The sequence below is a fragment of the Eptesicus fuscus genome, chromosome 20 (genome assembly GCF_027574615.1).
Source record: "Eptesicus fuscus isolate TK198812 chromosome 20, DD_ASM_mEF_20220401, whole genome shotgun sequence".
In the NCBI taxonomy this organism is placed as follows: domain Eukaryota; kingdom Metazoa; phylum Chordata; class Mammalia; order Chiroptera; family Vespertilionidae; genus Eptesicus; species Eptesicus fuscus.
Window position 1 is genome coordinate 19,920,233 of NC_072492.1, and position 22,465 is coordinate 19,942,697.

A 22,465-nucleotide genomic window follows, 5' to 3' on the forward strand; every position below is an offset into this window, starting at 1 on the left:
TGTACATCGCGTTGGCAATGGTTCTGGTAGTTCCTCCTGCAGTTAAACGTACCTTCTCTATGACCTAGACCCGGGGTCGGCAAACCGCGGCTCGCGAGCCACATGCGGCTCTTTGGCCCCTTGAGTGTGGCTCTTGCACAAAATACCACGTGCAGGTGCACACGTACAGTGCGATTGAGACTTCGTGGCCCGTGCGCAGAAGTCGGTTTTCGGCCTGGGCGAGTCTATTTTGAAGAAGTAGCGTTAGAACACTCAAGGGGCCAAAGAGCCGCATGTGGCTCGTGAGCCGCAGTTTGCCGACCACTGACCTAGACATTTCACTTCTAGGTATTTCCTCCAAGGGAATGAAGTCATATGTCCACACAAAGGCTTGTGTGTGAACACACAATACAGCCATACAGTAATAGAAAACTATCCTATATAATAAAAGGGTAATATGCAAATTGACCGAATGGAAGAATGACCAGTGGGGGGGGGCAGGCTAGCAAGTGGGTAGCGCCAGGCCAGCCAAAGCAGGCGCCAGCAGGCAGAGGGAGGGAACAGTGATCAGGGGGCGGGGCAAATAGCAATATTAATATATTTTTTCTAATTAATTCAATTTCAATGTGCATGAATTCGTGCACTGGGCCACTAGTATAGTAGTAAAAGCTACCAGTAAACACAATATAGAGAAGACTAAAAAATATTGTACTAAGAAAAAGAAGGCAGACACACAACATACACATGGAATGCTTCCATTTACATGAGGTTCTAGAAGAGGCACAAATAATCTGTGAGGAAAGAAATCAAACAGTGGTTACCCCTGGGAGGAGCAGGGGTTGCCTGGGAAGGGGCCGAAGGGATCTCTCTGGGGTGACAGAAATGTTCTCTTTCTTTTTTTTTTCCTTTGTCTTTTTTTAAAATCCTCACCTGAGGATATTTTTCCATTGCTTTTCAAAGAGAGTGGAAGGGAGGGAGGGACAGAGGGAGGGAGAGAGGGTGAGAGAGAGAGAGAGAGAGAGAAACATTAATGTGAGAGAGACACATCACCTGGTTCCTCTGCACCAGCCCCAACCAGGGGCAGGGAGCAAACCCACAACCCAGGTAAATGCCCTTGACTGGGAATCCAACCTGAGAGCCTTCCGTGCATGGGCCGATGCTCTAACTGCTGAGCTACACCGGCCAGGGCTATGTTCTCTTTCTTGATAAGAGCATGGGTTACTTGGGTGGGGCACTTGTCAACTCACCAAACTCTACACTTAAGTTCTCTGCTTTTCACTCGTAGGCAAAGCACACCTTCATTTCTAAAAAAATAAAAATAAAAAAATAGTTTCAGACAGGCCCAAGGGACTCAACTCTGTGTGTATGTAAAAACAAAACACAAACCAAAAAAAGGCAAAAAACCAGGCCTGCTGTGTGTTAGCCGAGGGCCAGTGAAGACAGCGACGCCGGGTGTCACTGAGGAGAAAGCAGGCAGCGTGAGGCCCATGAATCGTCTCCCAGGCTGGCTCCCCTGCCCTGGGACTTTCGGGGGGGGGGGGGCGGGGAGCATCGACCTGCTTTGTGAGGGTCACCCGCCATCAGCAAAACCTTTCCACTGCCTCAGGGAAGTCCCTCCCTAGCTCTCACACTCTCTTAGTCTCTTCTTGGCAAAGGCTCGCATGGCTCAGGCACCCAGGCTCCTAGGGGTGACCCAGGGAAACGCAGCAAAGAGCTCCACCTGCACCCCAATCTCACCCTCCCCACAGGGCCTGCTGCCGGAGCCACTCCCTTCAGCCAGCGGGAATCGAAACTGAACACTCCTTTGGAAATATGGGGGAGGAGGGAGGAGGCTTGGCGTGGAAGCAGAAGGCTTGGCTTGGAAGCAGCTCATCTGTCTGGGGCAGAGAAGGGCCTTGGAGGGCAGGGGGCAGGCTTCTCCCTAGTTCTGCCCGCAGGCCCTTCTCACACCGTTCTCCTTCGCAGAGCCTGGCTGCTCAGGCCTCTGCCTGGTAGGAAGGAGTTGAAACTATTCAGAGGTCAGGACATCTCCTGAAGTGAACCGTTTTCATGGAAAGTGGAGGGGTGGAGAACGGAGGGTGCAGACTCTGCCACTGCCCCAAGTATGCCCAGCCCTGGGGGCAGGAGAGAAACATTCAGCAGGTGATACTAGCCTGGGGGAGCCAAGACTCTCCCAGAGCCTGGGATTGGGTGGAGTGGGGGTGAGGCTGGATACCTGCCTTTTCTTTTCTTTCTTTTTTAAAATATAATTTTATTGATTTCAGAAAGGAAGGGAGAGGGAGAGAGAGCTAGGAACATCAATGATGAGAGAATCATTGATTGGCTGCCTCCTGCACGCCCCCTACTGGGATTGAGTCCACAACCCGGGCATGTGCCCTTGACCGGAATCGAACCTGGGACCCTTCAGTCTGCAGGCTAATGCTCTATCCACTGAGCCAAGCTGGCCAGGGCAGGATACCTACCTTTTCAACAAACACCCCACGTAGGTTTGGGAGGACCTAAATGACAAATTTGGGGGCATCTTTAAGAAAAAGAATACCGTGCTTTACTAAAATAGATGAACTGGGTGCTAGAGCCCCGCCCAGGGTCCACACGCCGGCAGCCCAGCCTCCCAGGCCTGCCTGTGAGTCCACCTCTGAGCCCAGAGGATTCCGATGAGAGAGGGAAGTGAAACTCAGATTAGGAGCTCCGGTTAGCAGCTCATTTATGGCGTTTCCCGAGCCCTTGCTGGTGCCCCGCCCTGAGCGTGGCTCTGGGGACCACATTATCCTTTCCCTCGAAAGTTTCATAGGTCATTGGGATCGGTGGTGATGCCAATTATTAACCGCATTAGTGTGCTGAGAGAGAAGTGCTTTCCGCTTGCAGTGGCACAGCAGCGGGGTGAAGCCAGGTCAGCTGCTTTAATTCTCTAAGCCTCCGTTTCCTCATCTGGGAGGTGGAGCCAGTCACGAGCTTTGTCACAAGGTGGTTGTGAGGGAGGCACTGAAGTCAAAGCCTGGCAGGGAGGGAGCACCCCGGCAATCACTGCTGTGTTTTCACATGTCTTACCTGTGGGCGGTGAGGCCAGGATGGGGTTCAGAGAGGGTCATGGTCCTTGGGTCGAGTTTGAAGGATCAGTGGTATCCCTTCCATAGATGGCAGGAACAGGAGGGGAAGGGCATGCAGCTCCTTGGATCCAGCACACTCAGCATCACTGTTTGCTCACACTCCTCTCCGGGGAGCCCATGGGAGCAAACATTGCAAAGATTAGTGTGGTATCAGTTAGCCAGATGCATAGCTGCCTCTGCCTTTAGTCCCAGTGTGACTAACCTGGGCGTAGCCTTACTTCCCAGTTTCCTTTAAATAAGCATATCGGCATTTATTATTATTATTATTATTTTAATAAACAACAGAAATGTATTTCCCACAGCTGTGGAGGCTGGATCTGAGATCAGGGCATCAGCACGGTTGGGTGAGGGCCCTCTTCAGGGCTGCAGATTTCTCACACGGCAGACAGGGCGAGGGAGCTCTGTGAGATCTCTTTAAGAAGAGCACTAATCCCATGGCCAGGGCTCCAGCTTTAGGACTTAAGCACCTCCCACGGGGCACCTCCAAATCCCATCCCATTGGGCAATAGGGTTTCAACACAGGAATGTTGAAAAGACACTAACATTCAGACCATAGCAGCTGCCAGTAGTAGAGTCCTTCACACAGTAATTGTTCTTAATGCCCTTGTTTATTAATATCAGCTATGTCGTTTCTGAATGTTTCTTTTTTATTGAATTTGTTGGGGTGACACTGGTCAATAAAGTTATTCAGGTTTCAGAGGTCCAGTTCTGTGATACGTCATCTCTATCCTGCATTGTGCATTCACCACCCCAAGTCAAGTCTCCTTCCATCACCATTTATCCCCCCAACCCGGACCCTCTTCTACCACCCAACCCCCCGCATTTATTTCAAAAGCAAACTTTACGTCATTTATGTCATGATCATAATGGGTGAATGGGGCCATGGGAATTTTAAGAGGACACAAACTTTGGACCATAGCAGTTGACAAATATCTCGAATATCATAGAATCCAGGAAAATAAATCTTTTATTAATTAATTTCCTGGTGCTATAAACATTTTTGGCTGCTTCTTCGTATGATGAAGATTCGACACGTTCTCTATAGAGAAAGATCATTCTGCCGTTCTGCTGGTCTGCTTCTTCTCCACCACCCTGGGTACCAGGGTACCAGGAGCCGTGGGACACGCCCCTGGGTGATGCTTCTCTGGCCCTGTGTCTTGTCCCTGGACCCAGGTGAGGCAGCATGGTGGGCAGGAGGCCATTCCTAAGCTGAGCATGACTGAATTATTCATGTAAGCGGCTGTGAACCACATAAACATATCCCACTAAACTTAAAGTAAACAGATGCCCAATTCTACTTCCCCTTAGCCAGATCCCCAAAATGCACGTGGCTCTCCAACACTGTCTGAGTCTAGAGGAAGCGTGATGGAGGGAGGGGAAGGAGACGGGAGTGTTAAGCCGTTCACTGAATGTTACAGACAGCTATGCCCATGCAAACCCATTGCCACGCAGTGAAAGGACTTAAAGGTCAAGCTTCTTGGTGAACCCCGTCGGGGTTCAGTTCCTAAACCAGCTGGGAAGGTGGACACTGGATGCCTTACAGCCTGTGGTGTTTGCCAGATGGAGATGAGACCTGGTTTGGCTGTAGCCCCTGACCCTAGTCCATGCCCTCCCTCTCGGCTGCTCCCCTTCTTTCTTCCTCTCCTACTCCATGCTTTCAGGGAACAAAGTCCCTCTTGGTCCTCTGTAAACACTCCCTGGAAAGCAAGTAGGGCTTCCTGATACCAGATTGCTCTCTGCCTGGCACTAGGCCCAGGAGTTCACATCTGTCGTCTTTTCTTTTATTATTAAACTAGAGGCCCAGTGCACGAAATTCGTGCACGGGGGTGTGTGTCCCTCAGCCCAGCCTGCACCCTCTCCAATCTGGGACCCCTCTCACAATCCAGGACTGCTGGCTCCCAACTGCTCGCCTGCCTGCCTGCCTGCCTGATTGTCCCTAACTACTTCTGCCTGCCAGCCTGATCACCCCCTAACCACTCCCCTGCCAACCTGATCGACACCTTACTGCTCCCCTGCCAGCCCAATCACCCCCAACTGCCTTCCCCTGTCAGCCCGATCACCCCCAACTGCCCTCCCCTGCTGGCCCGGTCACCCCCAACTGCCCTCCCCTGCAGGCCTGGTACCCCCCAACTGCCCTCCCCTGCAGGCCCGGTTACCCCTAACTGCCCTCCCCTATTGGCCTGATCACCCACAACTGCCATCCCCTGCCAGCCATCTTGTGTCCATATGGGGTGGCCATCTTTGACCACATGGGGGCGGCCATCTTGTGAGTTGGAGTAATGGTCAATTTGCATATTACTCTTTTATTAGATAGGATATTTTTATTGATTTCAGAGAGGAAAGGAGAGGGAGAGATAGAAACATCAATGATGAGAGAGAATCATTGACTGGCTGCCTCCTACATGCCCCACACTGGAGATCAAGCCTACAATCCAGGCATGTGCCCTGACCGAGAATAGAACCATGACCTCCTGGTTCATAGGTCAACGCTCAACCACTGAGCCACACCGACCAGGCACATCTGTCATCTTTGGTCAAGCTCCTGGCAGCCCTTCCCGGTCTGCATGCTCCCACACACCCACGAGCCCCTCCCTTGGTTTTGGTGCTGGTTGAAGAGATTGCCTGAGCAACCAGCAACCAGCTGCTGACCTGCTGAGCTGACACCAACAGGGCAGATTCACCTCGTCCGCATTCTGGTTTATCTATTGCTGCAGAAAATGATACAAAACTTAGTAGCTTCACACAATGGCATTGATCTGGCTCACAGATCTGAACTTGAGCACTAGATGGGGAAAGCTCATCTCTGCCTAAGAGAATGGAAGCCATTCTGTACCTATAACCAAGCCTCAAAAGGCATGCAGCGCCATTCCCGCCACATTCTATTTGTCGAGGCAATAGGACAACTTGTGACGCTAACCACTGCACACCCTGCCTCAGTTCTCAGATGCCTTTTCATGGGATGGGCTTCCTTCCATGGCCCATATCATTTGCCAAAGGAATGTGGCTCTGTGCTCTGTGCCTGCAAGTGTGAGGGGGGCTCTGCCAGACCAGACTGCTGGTTTCTTCTTTTTTTAAATCCTCACTGGAGAATATTTTTCCCATTGATTTTCAGAGAGTGGAAGGGAGGGAGGAACGGGGAGAGAGAGAGAGAAACATCGACATGAGAGAGACACATTGATTGGCTGCTGCCCACACATGACCCCACTGGGGCCAGGGAACCTGCAACCGAGATATGTGCCCTTGATCGGGAATCGAACCTGCAGCCCCTGGTCCACAGGCGACACTCTAACCACTGACGCTGAAACCAGGGCTCCGGGTTTCTCTCTCTCTTTTTTTTTTTTTTTTTTTGTAAATCCTCACCTGAGGATAGTTTCCCATTGCTTTTATTATTTTTTTAAAATATATTTTATTGATTTTTTTACAGAGAGGAAGAGAGAGAGGGATAGAGAGATAGAAACATCGATCAGCTACATCCTGCACACTCCCCACTGGGTATGTGCCCGCAACCAAGGTACATGCCCTTGACCAGAATCGAACCTGGGACCCTTCAGTTCTGCAGGCTGACTCTCTATCCACTGAGCCAAACCGGCTAGGGCTCCCATTGCTTTTAGATCGAGTGGAAAGGAGGTGAGAGGGAGAAACAATGATGTGAGAGAGACACATTGATTGGTTGCCAACTGCACGTGCCCCTACCAGGGCTGGGGATTGACCTGCAACTGAGGTATGTGCCGTTGACCGGGAATCGAACCTGGGACCCTTTGGTGAACAGGCCGATGCTCTAACCACTGAACTACTGGCCAGGGCTCCCAGTTTCATTTTTGAACCCTCTTTTCTGTGCCTGGGGAGTGTGAAGCCCAGAGTGTCAGGCTCAGCTCTGGGTCCTGTCAACACTGTCATATCCAGGCCCCTTCCAGAGGGGGGCAGGGGATGGGAGCTGGAGGCTGCTCTGCTGAGCGGGAAGGAACAACGAGTCCATTCTCTTGTATCCGGGGACTTCCTGAGAAGACTGTAATGCAGAACGAAATGGTATTTTCTGTGGAATGGCCCATTATCTTCTAGGACTCCAGGTGTTCCAGCAAGAGCACACACTGAGTCAGCCAGGTGTGGCTTCAGGTCCAAGCTGTTCCTTCCCTTGCTGGCTGGATGGCCCTGTGCAGGTTACTTCACCTCGTGACCCCAAGCTTCTCCTGTAAATGGGGGTAAGGCTTGTCTCACGTAACTTGCCTGCTATGAAATGAGAGGCTATATGGAAAGCTCCTTGCATGGCCCTGACACATAGTAGGCACTCAGTGATGCCCAGCACTAGACCCTGTACCCAAGGAATCTGGCCAACACATAACTGTGGGGCTTTCTCTTCCCTTGTTTTAGACACTGTGCTTCTAGTAGTGCGACTTAAGATGATTTTATTATTTTTGGCATATCGCTCAGGAGTTCTCACCCCACTTAAATCCCAGTTCTTCCCACCTGTGGCAGCTCCAGCCATCATGACGGGCCCAGCTGCAGGCAGTGATGGCTGTGGTGTTCCAGAAATAGGGCAAATCCCAGGCCACTTCCTCCATGGAAGGCCTGCCCAATCCACCCAACAAAGGAGGGGTCAGGGGAGATGCAGAACCCAGGCCCTCTGTACCCTCCCCTGACCCTCTAGTCCCCCGGGGTGTCGGCCCAGCCACGTGCTCACGGGGAGAGAGAGTGGCACTCAGTTCCTACTTGGTGATGGTGAGAAGGATGGTGGCTCTTCCCCAATGCTGGTCTGCTGTCCAGCCTAGACACTCACTGAAATGACTTTTTAAACGATTTACTGGTGCGATGGGGGTGAGAGGTGAGAACCTGCATCCACGTTGGGATCTAGAGAGCATCCTGGGCCACGCACGTGATTCAGGCATTGCAGACAATCCACTGCTAGAGTCCACGTGAGCTAGGGCAGGCAGTCGCCGGGGCTGACGAGCAGCTCCCCTTCAGGGAGCAGGCCTGTTGCTCTGGGAAGTGAGGGGTGCAGAAGCTCGCCGGCGGAGGGCAGCCATCAGGCTGTGAGCACTGTCCACATGCTAAGGGCTTCACGGTCTCATCTATCTCATCTTCACCACGAGTAGGCCAGGTAGCAAGAGCCCACTTTCTGTATCCACGAGGAGACGGGTGCTGGCAGGTGTGGGGGCTCGTGCTGGTCACACGGCCGGTGAGGGTGAGGGCAGCCAGCGCTGGGCCAGCATCTGCAGGCAGGTTCCAGTCTTCTAAGTTGATTTGTCCCACATACCATTTAAAAATAAGGTAAGCCTACTTTTGGGAATTGGGAGATTTCACATAAAAATCCAGACCTCTAGTGTCTCTTTAAAAAAAAAAAAAAAGGCAAACAAACATAAAGGAAGATGTGGCAGCACTGGGCTCTCAGAGCCGAGTCCCGGCTGCCTCCTTAGAGTGTGGTTCTCCAGGAGGCCACACGCCTCCTCAGGCCCTGATGCCTCGCCAACACGGCGGGCAGGTGTCCGTGGCCATCGGCCATTGCTCTCTTCCTGTGTGCTTCTTGTAAGACACACGTGTTTCATCATTCCTACGACTCTCCCGAAAGTGAGGAAATAAGCAATCCACTGAAAGGGCCTGTGTTTGTCACTGGCTCGTGGCTGACCGCAGCAGTACCACCTTCTTATCTGTGTTCCAGCACTTAGCACCATCTTTTGAACATACTCAGTAGGTGCTCAATACATGTCTGATCTCTAGGTCCCCCCAAGTCTGATGAGGGGGAGATTCTGAAGTCCGGGTCCTGGACTGGCCACCTACCAGCTGTGTCATCTTCGGTGAATGCCTCAACCTCTCCATGCCTCAGTTTCCTCAGTGGAAACACTGCAATTTCTAACTCGTGGTGCTGTGAAGATTAGATGAAGGTGAGATGATATATGGAAAGCACCTCCCTGGCTCAGAGTAAGGGTCCCACAAACGTTGGTTCCCCATCTCCTCCATCTGTTGGGCTTACCCCAACCTCCAAAGCACCTCTCTCTATGGTACTGGTACTGGCAAGGACAGGCCCCTAGAAATGAGATTTGGATAAATGACCCCACCCACCGCCCAAGGCTTCCACAAGGCAAAAGCACCTCTGGCCAAAGTGACCAGATGTTACACTGGGGGCTGGGTGACCTTCCTCTGTGCATCATGGGACTTGGATGCTGTTCCTTCTCCATCCCTCCATCTGCTTAGAAATGTCTGCCTTCGACGTCCATGCATACCTTCTCTTTCTCTGGAAGGTACTCCCGGGGGTGGGTGGGTCTGAACCCCCTGAACCCCCATTCCTGTTCTCCCCACCATCCGAGCAGCCCCCACACTCATCGGACTGACCCAAGCAGACACAAGCCCCAGACACTTGGTACAGTTTTATTCAAACTCCAGATGCCCAGGCTTGGCCTGGCAGAGGGTGTGTTCTTGCCAGTGGCAAAAAGTGATACAGCACGTTCGTTAATACTAATCGTTTTAATTTAAATTAATAGCATTTCTGGAAGACAAATGCAGTTGGTAGAAAATATAAAAACTTTTCCTGTACAAATTTTACATCACATTCAAAATAGCAAGTGAGTGCCTTGCGGCCACAGGAGACGCAGGGGGTGCGCGCGCTGATGAAATCCCGGCTGATGTGGCCGAATCCCACAAGCTCCCGGTTCGGCTTCACAGTTATGTCTCCACCTGCCCCCAAATCAACACCGAACACAGGCTTCCAGGGCGCCACGCCCCTCCGAGGCCACAAGAAACGCTGGGAGGGGGCCGAGTCCAGGGCCCGGTGCCTGTCTTTAATTTGGTGACGTGGAGAGGTCACTTTGCTACACACCGCTCACGAGGAACAGGGAACTCGCTGGGATTCAGGACCTCGGGTTGGATGGAGACCCAATGGCTGCGGCTCTGGTGGCTAAAGGCAGTGGGGACACAGACCCCAGGACTTCGGAGGTGAGGCTGGAACGGGGGCGGGCCTGAAGGGCCAACGCTTGGGCTCTACTCTAACCCCAGTGGGGACCTCTTCAGCCCCCAGAGCGCTCTCCAAGGAGGCCTGCCAGCTTCTCCTTCCCTTCACAGTTGGCCACGAGGCTGAAATTCACAGTATCTGCCGTCCTTCATGTTTCCAAGGCAGGAAGGGAGAGCACACGGAGGGCCAGCACGTCGGCCTAACCTCATTCACAGTCATGGAAACCGAGGGGGAGGGGCCAGTGGGGGCTTCCCGAGGTGTTTCTCTTAAATGACAGGGCGTGCAGAGGCTCGGGCTACGCGTGGGGAGGCTGCCCGGGGCCTTGGAGAAGAGGTGCCCCCAGACCCTCAGCGACACTCGTGGGGTTCCTGGCAGACCGTCAGTTCCATCAGGGAGGAGACGGTGACTGTCCGATCACCAGGCCCCAGCACGTGCACAGGGCACAGTAGCTGCTCCACGAAAGCTTCTTGAGCTGACCCGCGAGCGTCACACTCATGAGAAGAAACAGAACGCAGACTGACTTTCGTGGGTGAGGAGGCGCTGGGCCCGTGTGCTCAGCTGCTGCCCAGCCCCAGGGCTCACCAGCCTGGCCTCGGGCTCAGAGGGGGAAGCTGGGAGGCAGCAGCCACACTGTGATGTCGGGTGGGGGTGACCACGTAGAGGGCTGATGGGAAAAGCCAAAGTCACGATGGGGAGAAACGGACAGCCCCACAGAAGACAGCCCCACATGAGCTGAAGCCACTGGTTTCCAGCTCCCGTGTCCCTCCCACACCCTAACTGGGAAGGCGCTCCCGTCTGGAGGGCTGACGGGCAGCGGGAGCCGGGTACCTTGCCTTGCCCGGCAGCTGTGCTCTCCACGTCCGGCTCAGCCAGAACGCTCGCCTGGCCTGGAGAGGGGCCCACTGCCCACAGCGTCTGGGCAGAGGCCCGCTTCGTATGGCATTTGGGCCAGACCGGGGGGCTGATCTGAAGATTGGGAGCTTTGCTAGGGGCATGAATGGGAGGGGTGGGAGGACCACATGCCTCCCATCTTGGGTCAGAGCACGGACACAGGTTCTGGGCCTGAATGCAGCCACATGGCCACTCTCCCCGCCTGGGTCATTGCTGGTTGGGAGCCTAAGAGGACAGAACGGCCACTGAAGGGCTTCTTTGCCACGTGGCACTTGTCTCGTTAGGCGGCAGCTTCTAAGGAAGACAGGCGGGAGGCTCTCTCACCACGGGCTGTCCTTCTGGCCAAACAGAGGCCTGACACGGTGCTGGGGGAGGCTCTGGAGACTGGGGGCTCTCATGAAAAAGGGGACACACGCCTCCCATCTTAGCTCTGCACACGGACAGCAGGGGAGCCAGGAGTGGGCTGAGGGGCTTCAACAGGACTGGGGCCGGGGAAGAGATGGGCGGCTCCAGGCCTTGGGGTGACTGAGGATGGGCTTCTAAGGGGCCAGCCAGGTCCCCCTGTGGCTGGGAGGGCGGTTCGGGGACCCACTGCTGCTTCTCCTTCCCCTGCACCTTCCTTGTCCTCACGGAGCCCTCATGGCACACACAGCCTTGGCTCTGGGATTCGGGTGTCTACAAAGCCGAGGCCCTGGCTGCCTCCCTGGCGGCATGAAGGACACTTCTCTGCAGAAGGTGGGACCCTGGCGGGAGCCACTGGATCAGTGCAGATGCTATTCGGATGTGATCCGCCTCTGCGTTTCCAGCTGGGATGGGCTGAACTGCAGGGGTCAGAGGTGAACCCAGCTCTTTGGGATCTGGGGACCCTCGTATTCCAGCTCGGTTCCCAGCCAGGGCTTCCTCTGCAAGAGGAGGAAGGGGCGAGGGGAGACCCCAGCCGAGAGAGCTTCCCCACCGACAGGGTTTAGGGCCAAAGCAGAGGCGAGGTCAGATCTGTGGTCCCCTCATCCTGCCCCAGAAACATCCACAACCATGAGGCTTTCCTTCCTCCGGCCCAGCGTGGGGTTCCTGCCCACAGGGCTCTCCACAGGGGCACCACGTCCGCTGTCCCGGCCGGCCGATGGGGCTGGCGCACCTCTGCACAGCCCGCTTTTATTATTACCTATTGTACAACGCCGAGCTCACTCCGCAGAAACGTACGTGTAAACATGGGCTGCCCGCCGGGCAGGTTTGGCTGTTGGTGATGTCACTTTAAGAAACAGCAGGTGCAGCTCCGTCTCCGAGACCCCAGTGTTTTCTGTGCACAAACAAGTCCGAGCCCAGAACGCAGGCTCCTGGCTGCGGCGCTTGGAGAGCGGCGGACGCTGCGGCGAGTGCTGCTTTCTGGGGCGGTGGTTGTGCGGATGTTTAGAGACACATTGAAAAAGGAGGAAATCGGCGGGGAAACTGCACAGCTGGCTACATCTTTGGATTACTGGCCTCCAGCGCGCCCAAGCCAAACCTCTCAAACCGGGGGACAACTTTGCTGCTGTTAATGCTGCGAAGAGGAACAAAAACAAGGGTTACCGCCCCGCCGGTCTCGGTCAGGTTAGGGTGACCTGAGCTAAGGAGTGGGCCAGTTCCAGAAGCTCACGGAGGACCCAGCCCATCAAGAAGGGGGAGTGAGTCCACGGCCAACGGCCCGGCCTGTGGTCTCCACAGAGCTGCTCCTGGCCGTGCCGGGTCGGGAGCCCAGCCTCGGCCATGCGTCCCCTGGAGGGCGGCACAGCCCCCGGCTCCCGGAGCACAGTACCTGCCACGGGCTCCTCTGCGCCGCCCAGGGAAGCGCGTGCTCCCAGAGGAACTGGGAGAAGGGACACCCAATCCCAGTTCCCGTGAGGAATGGGCCTCACACACTGGAGAACATCAGGGCCACCTGGAAGCATGCGGTGCCCAGGGCCGGCCTCCAGAGACCGGGTTCGGGTCTCGGGGGCCCAGGAATCTGCATTTGGCAGCAATGCAGGGACTCTGGGTGCCCTCCAACCACACTCTCGATGAGCCGAGTCGGGGTCTGGAAATTGCCGTCTGCACTGGGCAGATGTAAAGGGAGTGACGTTGCGGGTGGGAGGGGGCAGGAGCTTTGCTTTCATCAGCGAAACTGTTTGGAGACAGGCCCCCTTGCTTTCAGACGACACCCCTGAGCGCTGCTGAGCAGTCCTTCCAAGCTGGTGTCTTTTACGGCAACAGAACATGGGGTGCCCTCCACCGGCCGCCCTGCAGAGGGGACGGCCCTGCGCAGCTCTGAAATCGCCCCACTCCTTGTTGGACAAGATCCCTATGGTTAATAGCCAAGCAGATCCCCTCCCCCTGTTCTTTGGACCCAGCCACTGGGAGGCCGGCGTGCTGGGGTTGGCAACGTGCAGGTTGGCAGGGTGGGGGGAGGGCACAGGTCTCACTGAGCTGTTAGTAGGAGGCAGGGCCACCCAACAAAACACGCTAGCACCCGCAGCGGAAGAGCTAGAGAGGGTGAAGCCGCGTCCAGGGCCTTCTGGGGGGCTTTGTTAGGGGGTCCTCCGCGGACATCAGTTATTCAGGCACACGCAGGCCGTGGAGACGGAGGGGCCGGTTTTTAGAACAAACAAAGCAAAGGAGGAGGCCTCAGGAGGGAAGGTGCAGCGGCAGAGATGGCGTCCCCCGGGTTAGTGCCCGCATCTCGGTGTGCATGTGAGCCGGAGTCGAGGTGCCGAGTGACGATTAGGAGGAAGAAAGCCCCAGCACATGCGAGGCAGCCAGGCCTACAACCTACGGGAGGAAAGAGAAGGGAGAGCAGCGTGAGTGAGAACCGGGCCCCACGGGGCGGGGGCAGCAGCCGGGGCCTGGCCAGGTCAGGGCACCCTCTTTCCCTGGAGAGAAAGGGACGCTCCCGTTCCATCCCAGGCATGGCAGCAGCGCGGGCAGGGAGGGGAGCCTGGCGCAAAGAACCACCCTGAGCTGCCGGGCCGCCCGGGCACAGGATCTGATTCAGAGGCTGGCAGTGGGCCTTCTGCCCCTCAGCCCTGGACTAAGGAGATGGGCTTCTCGGAGCTCACTGCTTCTGCTCACTGCATTCTTCTGTCAGCTCTGGCCAGAGGGCACCCTGGGGTCTCAGACGATGACCTCAGCTCTCTCTCTCCCAGGCGCAAGCCAACATCTGCCACAGTGTGGGCTGCGAGGGAAATACAAGCCTGCGGAGGCCCTGCTGGTGGCCGTTTCAGCTGCAAACACAGCACTTTGGTTTATGAGAAAAACACACACAGAGATGAGGTAGCGGGATGCAGACAGGCAGGAAGCAGGGTGAGCGGAGGGGAGCGGCAAACAGGCAGAGAGGGAGGGAAATAACAGAAGACACACTATTCCTCCAGAACGGGGCAGGGGTTCTTAAAGTCAGGGTGGCCGTCACGTCCTTTCCCGTAGTATCGGCTCCGCCAGCGACTGGGGGTGCCCCGCAATCCAGGGCCAGGTGCGGGAGGAGCGAAGTCCGCAGGTGATGCCGTTGACCCCCCGTGTGGCAGGTGGAGGAGGAGCCACAGGAATCAGGATGGCGGGGAGAGGGGGAGATGACAGGACAGGTCGTCGCATCAGCCACCCCCCAAAATAAAAAAGCAACAAAACCGATGGAAAAGAAAAAGAAAAGGAGAATTAGAGGCTGAGTGTGTAGAAGTAAGAGTCATGAACGGGAAGCTGTGACAGACTCATGCGGGGGTGCTGGCATTCTTTCCCTTCGAGGCTAACACTGATCGCGGTGGGCCAGAAACAGCGCCCCTCGGTGCCCCAGTTTCCATGGGTGGAATGAGACCGTGGGGCTATGGGGTCTTTAGGGAATCTGGAGCCACCTCCTGAATGCAGCAGTCTCCTAGCACAGCTTCCTCTTCTGTAGATGAGAAAACCGGGGCCCAGACTGTGAAATGAGTTGCCCGAGGTCGGACAAGCCAGATCCTTGGACTCCTTGCAAGTCCAGGAGAACCCCCGGCTCCTGGCCTCTGCTGGGACGGCTCCTGTTCAAAGCCCAGCTCCAAGGACTTCTCAGCTGGAGACCTTCCTCAAGCTCCCTGGGTGGGCAGAGAGGGCCCGTCCCGTCCCGGCTCCCATAGAGGCTGTGCCCTGTCCCAGCACTCTGCATATTGTAATTATTCCCTCATTCATTCACTCACCCATCACATGTTTACTGAGCCACCGCTATGTTCCTGGGACTGTGCTAGGAGCTGGGAACACAGAGGCGACAAGACAGAGTCCCGCTGTGCAGAGGTACAGTGTCTGTCTGCTTGTCTTTGTCCCCAACAGACAGGAACTCCTTGCTGGCCGAGGCCCGGCCTTGGCCTTCTGTCCAATCACACAATCCTGTGCACCCCGCGGGGCAGGTGTGTAGCAAGTACTGAGCAATGGCTGGGTAAACCCACACCTCGAATGCAACATTCTGTTACCCCCTATCGGTATTGGACCTTAAGAACAGAATAGCAAATCTAATGTTGCATCCTAAAATACAGTATTCCCTCACCACCACCAACCATTCCTCCAGACCATCCTGCAACTGGCTACTTGGGTCTCCTGGTCAGCGACCCATTCTGGGCCTCCCCTCACCTACAACTTGAAGCCGGTCTGGTTTGTTCTCAAGACAAGGGCTAACAAATCATGTGTAAGCCAAATCTGACCACAAAAAGCTCTTGACGGTTTTAAAGAGTTATTTAAAAAAAAAAAAAAACACAAAAAAAACTAAGGACATGTGACAGAGACCCGCCAGCCTCCGGTAGTTACTACCGGGCCCGTTCTAGAATAAGGAGAGCTGCTGCCACCACACACCTGGGCAGCAGGTGTGAGCTCAGGTGCTGCCAGGGGCTCAGTGATGTGACTGCAGGGGCCCCGGGGCTGCTGTGGGCGTGGGGCAGACACCCCACTCCTTGGAGAGCAAGTCCGCTTTATCTGTTTATAGGTTAGGTCTGCACGAGATTTCTCTTTCAGAAAGTGCCCTTTGCCTTCATAAAAGTTTTAAACCATCCATCCTGTCCAGGCGTCCAGCTACCTGTTTCTTCTGTACCAGCCACAAGCTAAGAATGGTTTTACCTTTCTGAATGGTTGGGGAGCATGGGAAACAAAAGAAGACTATCTCATGACATGTAAGAATACCGGGAAATTCTCATTTCAGTGCCCAAAGTAAAGTGGGGGCATACCAGGCGGCTGGTTGGGGGACTAGAAAGCTGTGTGTCGAGTCTGCACTATTGTAAGCCACAGCCACTCGGCTGGTTTTGGGGATGCTCTGCACCCACGTCGCTCTGACGTCCAGGCCCGTGTGGCCCTGTCCTACGCAGCATCCTCTCGTCTGGGCCTGGCCTGGGCCCGGCGTCAGCACTTCTCTGAGGACAGTGATATGAAAGCTTTCAGAGGAGAGTGGGAGACAAAAGGAGTCTCCGGACTAGACGTGGTGAGTGAGACCCTGGTATCACTGGTGAGGAACGGGTCCTCCGGCTAATCTGCTTTGGGTGTTTGCCACAGTTCTGGGCACACAGGGCACCTGGTGCCCTCTAAGACCCCACACGCGGCTACCAAGGCTGGCTGGCGGGCTTGGCCGCTGAAGGGGTACTTACTCAGCAGACTTCCAGAAGTGCCCGGGGTGGGAGAGCCGCCGGTTCAGCTTGGGCAGTTTCTCCAGCATATCCATCAGCAGCGTGAAGCTGGGCCTCTCCTGCAGGTCGAAAGCCCAGCAGGCGGACAGGATCTCCTGCGGGCAGAGGTGGCGTTAGTGGGTGTGAGCCGGCTGGGAGGGAGGAAGGTGAGCTGGGGCCTCTGCACAGGGTCCCCTCAGCGCTCGCAAGCTCCCCCGGCTGGTGGTCCCTGAACATCCTGCTGACATTGCGATGACTGGTCAGCAGGGCTGAGAAATAACTGAATTTCAGAAGAGCGCCCATTCTTCCAGTTCAGATAGAAACGCACAAGCCCATCTCCCCTCATTCCTTATTTAAAAAAAAAAAAATAAAAAAAAAAAAAAAAATATATATATAGATATATATATATATCTATATATATATTTATATTGATTTCAGAGAGGAAGGGCAAGGGAGAGAGAAACATCAATAATGAGAGAGAATCATTGATCGGCTGCCTCCTGCACGCCCCTTACTGGGGATCGAGCCTGCAACCCGGGCATGTGCCCTTGATCGGAATTGAACCTGGGACCCTTCAGTCCGCAGGCTGCTGCTCTATCCACTGAGCCAAACCAGCTAGGGCTCCCCTCCTGCCTTCTCAGACCTCCCTGGAATAACGTAACAAAGTTGAATAACAGGTCATAGAAAAGACATCGGCAAGGAAGCCACCAATTAGAATGGAAAGCGGAAGGCGGTGTGCTGGCAGGTGAAACACAAGATGCTCTGAATGTGTGCAGAGGGGGGTGGGAGCCTCGGCGTCACGGGAACGGAGGCTGAGTGACAAGGACGACCTGCGGGGCAGCAGGTGGGAGTGGGCAGCACAGTGGCCCCGAGCGGCCCCAGAGCAGAGCCCTGCTCACCGTGGCGATCTGCTGCCTCATCTCGGGGACCCACACATGCACACACACCCCCCTTCAGCCTTTTGATTCAGAGCTACCTGGGAGAAAACATCCTGCACGCACGGTCAGGCTGACGTGCCCATGTGACAGCGGAACGTGCACATCCACTTAGACTCACTAGGACCGGGCCCCTGGACTGGCTGCCAGTTAGGAAAACCGGGGACCCAGGATAAACGGACCCTAAAAACACCGACTGAGGAAACGGTGTGTGTGTGTGTGTGTGCGCGCGCGCGTGGGAGGGTTAGCCGTCAAACAAGGCCAGGGTGCAATAAAGAAAGAAATTGACAAAGTGAAGAAGTGCTTGCAATGAATCACGTAGCCTCCACAATAAAACGTTAGGTAGAAGTAGTAGAAGGTAAGATCAAAGAAACCCCCCACGTTGCGGACCCATGTCTGGGCAGGAATGGAAGGAAATGTGACAGAAGGTAAAAGACACGGAAACCCATGAAAAAGGACCAAATTCTGTCTCGTGGAAGTTTCCACAGGAAAACAAAGAAACCCTAGGGCAGGAAACTAGAAACGCCATAAACCCTAGGGCAGGAAACTAGAAAAGCCATAAAGCCATATATAAAGAAATCGCCTCAGAAAGCGGAGGGAAACAGAAATCTTCAACTGCCAGGGCCCAATCAAGGGACTCAGTGAAGAAAAGATGAAAAGACTCCAGTTGACCCCAGAACACAGCAGGTTTGAACTCAACCAACCGGCAGGGAAGCTTTCTTTTTTAGGCAGAAGGGTAAGCGTGGGGTAATAAAGGACACAGGCCTCCAGCCAGCAGCAAACAGGCCTGCCTGGCACACATCTGCCCCAGGCCCCACTGCTCAGGTGTGTGAACGAAGGGCGGCCAGGCCCGGTGCCCACGCCCCCCCTCTGGCCCTTCCTCCCTCTCCTCGGACAGGTGGCTACTCACCGTGACTTCCTTCCCCAGGCTGACCGAGGCCAGGACTCGCTTCATTCCCTCTCCACTTCCGATCTGCCAGATCAAGGCCTCTGCAGCTTGGTTCTTAAAGGGCCAGTCTCTTGCCTGCAGCTCATACCAAACGGTCCTGTGGAGACCATCCGTGCAGCGTGAGCTCCTGGACCGCTCAGCCCAGCTCACGCCCGGGGCTCCTGCTACCAATGCCAGGAGCCCAACCAGAGGCTCCAGGATCCTTCTCCACCCGCCGGGCTTCACCGGCCAGGTCCTGGAGGCTCCTCCCGGGCGCTAGAGGGTCTGTGGCCCGGCGCTCCCATTGTGCTGGGAAGCCTGAGGCAGAGCCTGTCAACCTCAGTGGGCCTAATGCCTACGTCCAAAGGTTGTTTGAGGAGCAACGAAAGTGCCAAGCCCAGTGCCTGGCAGACATGGGAGCTTCGGAAATAATAAGAAAGGAGGTGGGGTGGGGAGACCAACGCTGAGGGAAAGACATCCAGGAGGTTACAGGGTGAGCCCTCAGCCTCTCCGAGTGCCCTAGCCTCTCCCGGGGGACTGATCTGGACGGGGACCTTCTCTGCTAGATCCACACTGGCCCAGGCGGGGACCACGGAGCCACGCTCGCGGCGGGTGTGGAACTGAGGTGTGCTGTAGGTGTAAAACACACACCAGGCTTTGCGACTTTGTACGGTAAGGCAGCTCCTTAAATTTTAATTGTTGATTACATGTTGAAGTGATAATATGTTGGAGAATCCGAGTTAAATAAAATAGATGACTGAAACTGATTTCATCGGTGTTTCTTTTTTAACGCAGCTAAGAGAAAACTTCCTATCTGGCTCACATACAGGGTGGGGCAGAAGTAGGTTTGCAGTTATTCGTATGGAAAATAAATAGTAATATAAGAATAATCTGTTTCGTGTACTCACAACTGCAAACCTCCTCTTGCCCCACCCAGTATTCTCTCTTTTTATTTTGCTCAGTTTCCTGGGGCACCAGAGGCTGCTGGCAGGACATCCCAGAGTGAGGGGACCCAGAGGCGCAGTTCCTAGTTGTGGTGAGCGTCCTCACGGACAATGGGTAAGACCTTAGTCCTCCTGAAACTATCCTACTGGGGAGGTGCCTTTACTCTCCATTTTACAGGTCGGGAAAGGGAGGGTCAGTAGTGTAGTCACTCGCCCAACAAGCAGCAGAGCCAGGGCTCAAAGCACACCCACCCCCCTGCCCCCCCAGCCTCGGAGCCCCAGCAGGAGGCCTCCTCACCCGAATGCATAGACGTCAGCAGCTTTGGAGAAGGGCAGCTGATCCTCTTCTTTCCCGGGGGTCATCTCGCGCACGATCTCAGGAGCCAAGTAGCACAGCCAGTCGTGTGACAGCTTCAGCTGGTTCTCACGCCTGGTGGCCGAGAAGCCAGGGCACAGACACGAGGCCTTTCAGCGAGTGGCCATCAGAGGCTCACCCGGCACCACCCACGCCCGGCCCAGAGAGGCAGCTCGCTGAGCCTGCACTTGCCAAGGCACGGGCGCTTTGGGGGGGATGTAACAGGAGAGGGACGGCTGGGTTTTTCTAGGGAAGCCGGCCAAGAAGGGGGATTGGGAGGCAGCTGCACTGGCAGGTGCCTGGTCCTCTGAGCACATCCTGGGAGACTGGAGCACATCCCTGTGCAGGAAATCAGACCTGCTGTGCATCTCAGGACCTGGCCTGCTGGGGGTCCCCCACTCTGCCTGCTGGGGGTCCCCCAGATGCTTGGAGAGGAGCTTTCCTCCCAACCCACCCCTTGGAGAAATAACACCTGACACCCTTCCTCACATTGGGGACTTGAACCCTGGTCCTCTGCCCAAGTTGGTAAATGTGAGTGAGGGACCCAGGCTCCATGGGGGCAGCCTGACAATCAAGTGGACGAGGGGCCTACAGGTCATTCGAACCCGATTCTGGACCAGAACCACACAGGCAGGACCAGACCAAACTGGCCTTTCCTACAGCGAGGGCTGCTCCTCAGAAGCAGGAGTGCCCGGACCCCAGCTGGACCCAGGCCCACCCAGCACCCCAGTTCCTCCCTGTTCTGTCCGGATGCCCAAGGCCAACTCACCGTCCCTCTCGGACCACGCCCGACATCCCGAACAGCCCGAAGTCGGTGATGACCACTTTGCCGTTGTCATAGAAGACGTTCTTGGATTTGAGATCCTTGTGCACGATGCCCTTGGCATGCAGATACCCCATGCCCTGGAAGACAGTGAGCCCCGCGTCAGGGGAGGGGAGACGAGTGACAATGACCCGGTGTCCACCTGGGCCAGGCACCGAGCTGGCCGCCGTGCCCAGATCGCCTCATTTAATCTTCACAGTCTCTTGCGGGGTTACTGTCTCCTTTTTACAGAGGAGGAAACCCAGCTCAGACAGAGGAGGTCACCTGCTCCAGGCCACGCAGCTGAGATCTGGTTTTGGTCCACCTGTGCCCTTTCCATGCCTCTGTGTTGTCCTCAGACTTAGATACCACGTGACACGGGGAGAGGGAGATGGGTGGGAAGCTGGGTGCCAGGAAGTATATAAAGAGTGACGAAACCATCCGTGTTAAGTCGTACAGGATCCATGTGATCTGGGACCTTTATCCAGGCTTTAACCAGCCGGCTTGTACCCTCAGACTGGGCAAGGGCTGGGGGGAGGGAGGGGAGGGACAGAGAGGAATTCCCACAGAGGGTGTCCCCGAGTTCGGGAGGTCCTGGCATCTGTGCTATCATAGGAGTTCTGGAATAATGGCTGAAATCTGGGGTCCAAGTTCCATCTCAGCTCAGATTCTAATTGGCTTGTGCGGCCTTGGACACTCGACTTCTCTGAGCCTCAGTTTCCTCATCTGACAAGCAAAAGGGCGGAGTGGGTGCTTTCTAACCAATGCTCTATGTGGACTGAACACCGCCTGGCCAGGTAGGGGACGTGGGTGACCCGACATTGGCATGATCGCTTCAAGGGCAAAGCTGCCTTCTAATGCCAAACCCAGGACTCCCGTGCACCCTGATGCCCTTGGGAACAGGGGCAAGATGCCACGACTGAAATGCCTGCCCCCGCCTGCTCAGAAAGAAGCACATGGAAATCCACCTCCCAACCTCCCACTCGAGGGAGCGTCACCCATTACACGAAATCTCTCTGGCTTCAAGTCATTTGGGGTCAGCGGAGGGAGTGAATAAGCCAGAGAGGACCAGTGTGAGGCAGAACCAGACAGAACAGTGGTCAGCAAACTGCGGCTCGCGGGCCACATGCGGCTCTTTGGCCCCTTGAGTGTGGCTCTTCCACAAAATACCACGTGCAGGCGCGCACGTACAGTGCGATTGAAACTTCATGGCCCATGCGCAGAAGTCGGTTTTTGACTCTCAAAAGAAATTTCAATCGTCGTACTGTTGATATTTGGCTCAGTTGACTAATGAGTTTGCCGACCACTGAGACAGAACTTAGCCGAGGCCAGGGCTCGGTCGCAGGGGGTCCGGAGAACATCGGAGAAGAATCTACACAAGGCAGATGCTCTTTAGCGAGAGCCGGGGGGGCGTGGGGTCCGTGGTGCCGCTTCCCTGGGGCCTGCTGGGAGCTCTCAACCTGCCACAGAGGCAGGAGCTCCAGAAAAGAGTGACTTGCTCCTCCCACAAACTCCACCCTGAATGCAAGACCCTCCTTCTTACAACGCCTGCCCATTCCCCAAACCAAAGCGGGCATGCGCGTCTTCCTCAGTGGCCTGAGAGCCGAAGACCCCGCCTTGTACGGGGCAGGGACCAGCTGTGTGACAGAGGACACGCCACCGTGGACCTCTCTGAGCCTTGTGTATAAAGCAGGTGCCACCACCTTAAAAGACCCGCCCAAGGAGGCAGGACATGAAGTGCCTGGGTCTGGAGCACAAAACCCTCCTCCCTCCCGTAATTTCAGGGTTCCCAGAGGGGCCCCCAAAGGGAAAACCCTCTAACCACAGTCAGCCCGGCCCCTGTTACGGTCCTTAGAACCTCAAGATATCAGAGACGACAACGAAAGGAAGTGGCTGAGAAGTCCCCAGCAGAAGGCGAAAGGGCAGGGGGCAGATGTTCAACAGGATGCAACTCGAAAAGGCCGGCAGA

The 22,465-nt window shown here is 55.4% G+C and overlaps 1 protein-coding gene across 3 annotated transcripts in view; it reads right to left on the reverse strand.

Moving 5' to 3' along the window:
* Positions 1–11,932: 11,932 nt before the first annotated feature.
* KSR1 (kinase suppressor of ras 1) overlaps positions 11,933–22,465 on the reverse strand; it is a 138,075-nt gene continuing 127,542 nt past the window's right edge. For 2 of the 3 annotated variants that reach the window (XM_008147926.3, XM_054708947.1), the window contains 5 exons: positions 20,464–20,597; positions 19,638–19,769; positions 18,378–18,513; positions 16,515–16,648; positions 11,933–12,454 (listed from right to left, as the gene is read on the reverse strand). In XM_008147926.3, the coding sequence (XP_008146148.3) occupies positions 12,376–12,454; positions 16,515–16,648; positions 18,378–18,513; positions 19,638–19,769; positions 20,464–20,597 (615 nt within the window). In that variant the 3' untranslated portion in view covers positions 11,933–12,375. Of the gene's footprint in view, positions 12,455–14,286; positions 14,368–16,514; positions 16,649–18,377; positions 18,514–19,637; positions 19,770–20,463; positions 20,598–22,465 lie in introns of all 3 variants that reach the window. The other variant, XM_028154848.2, reaches the window with a different exon arrangement.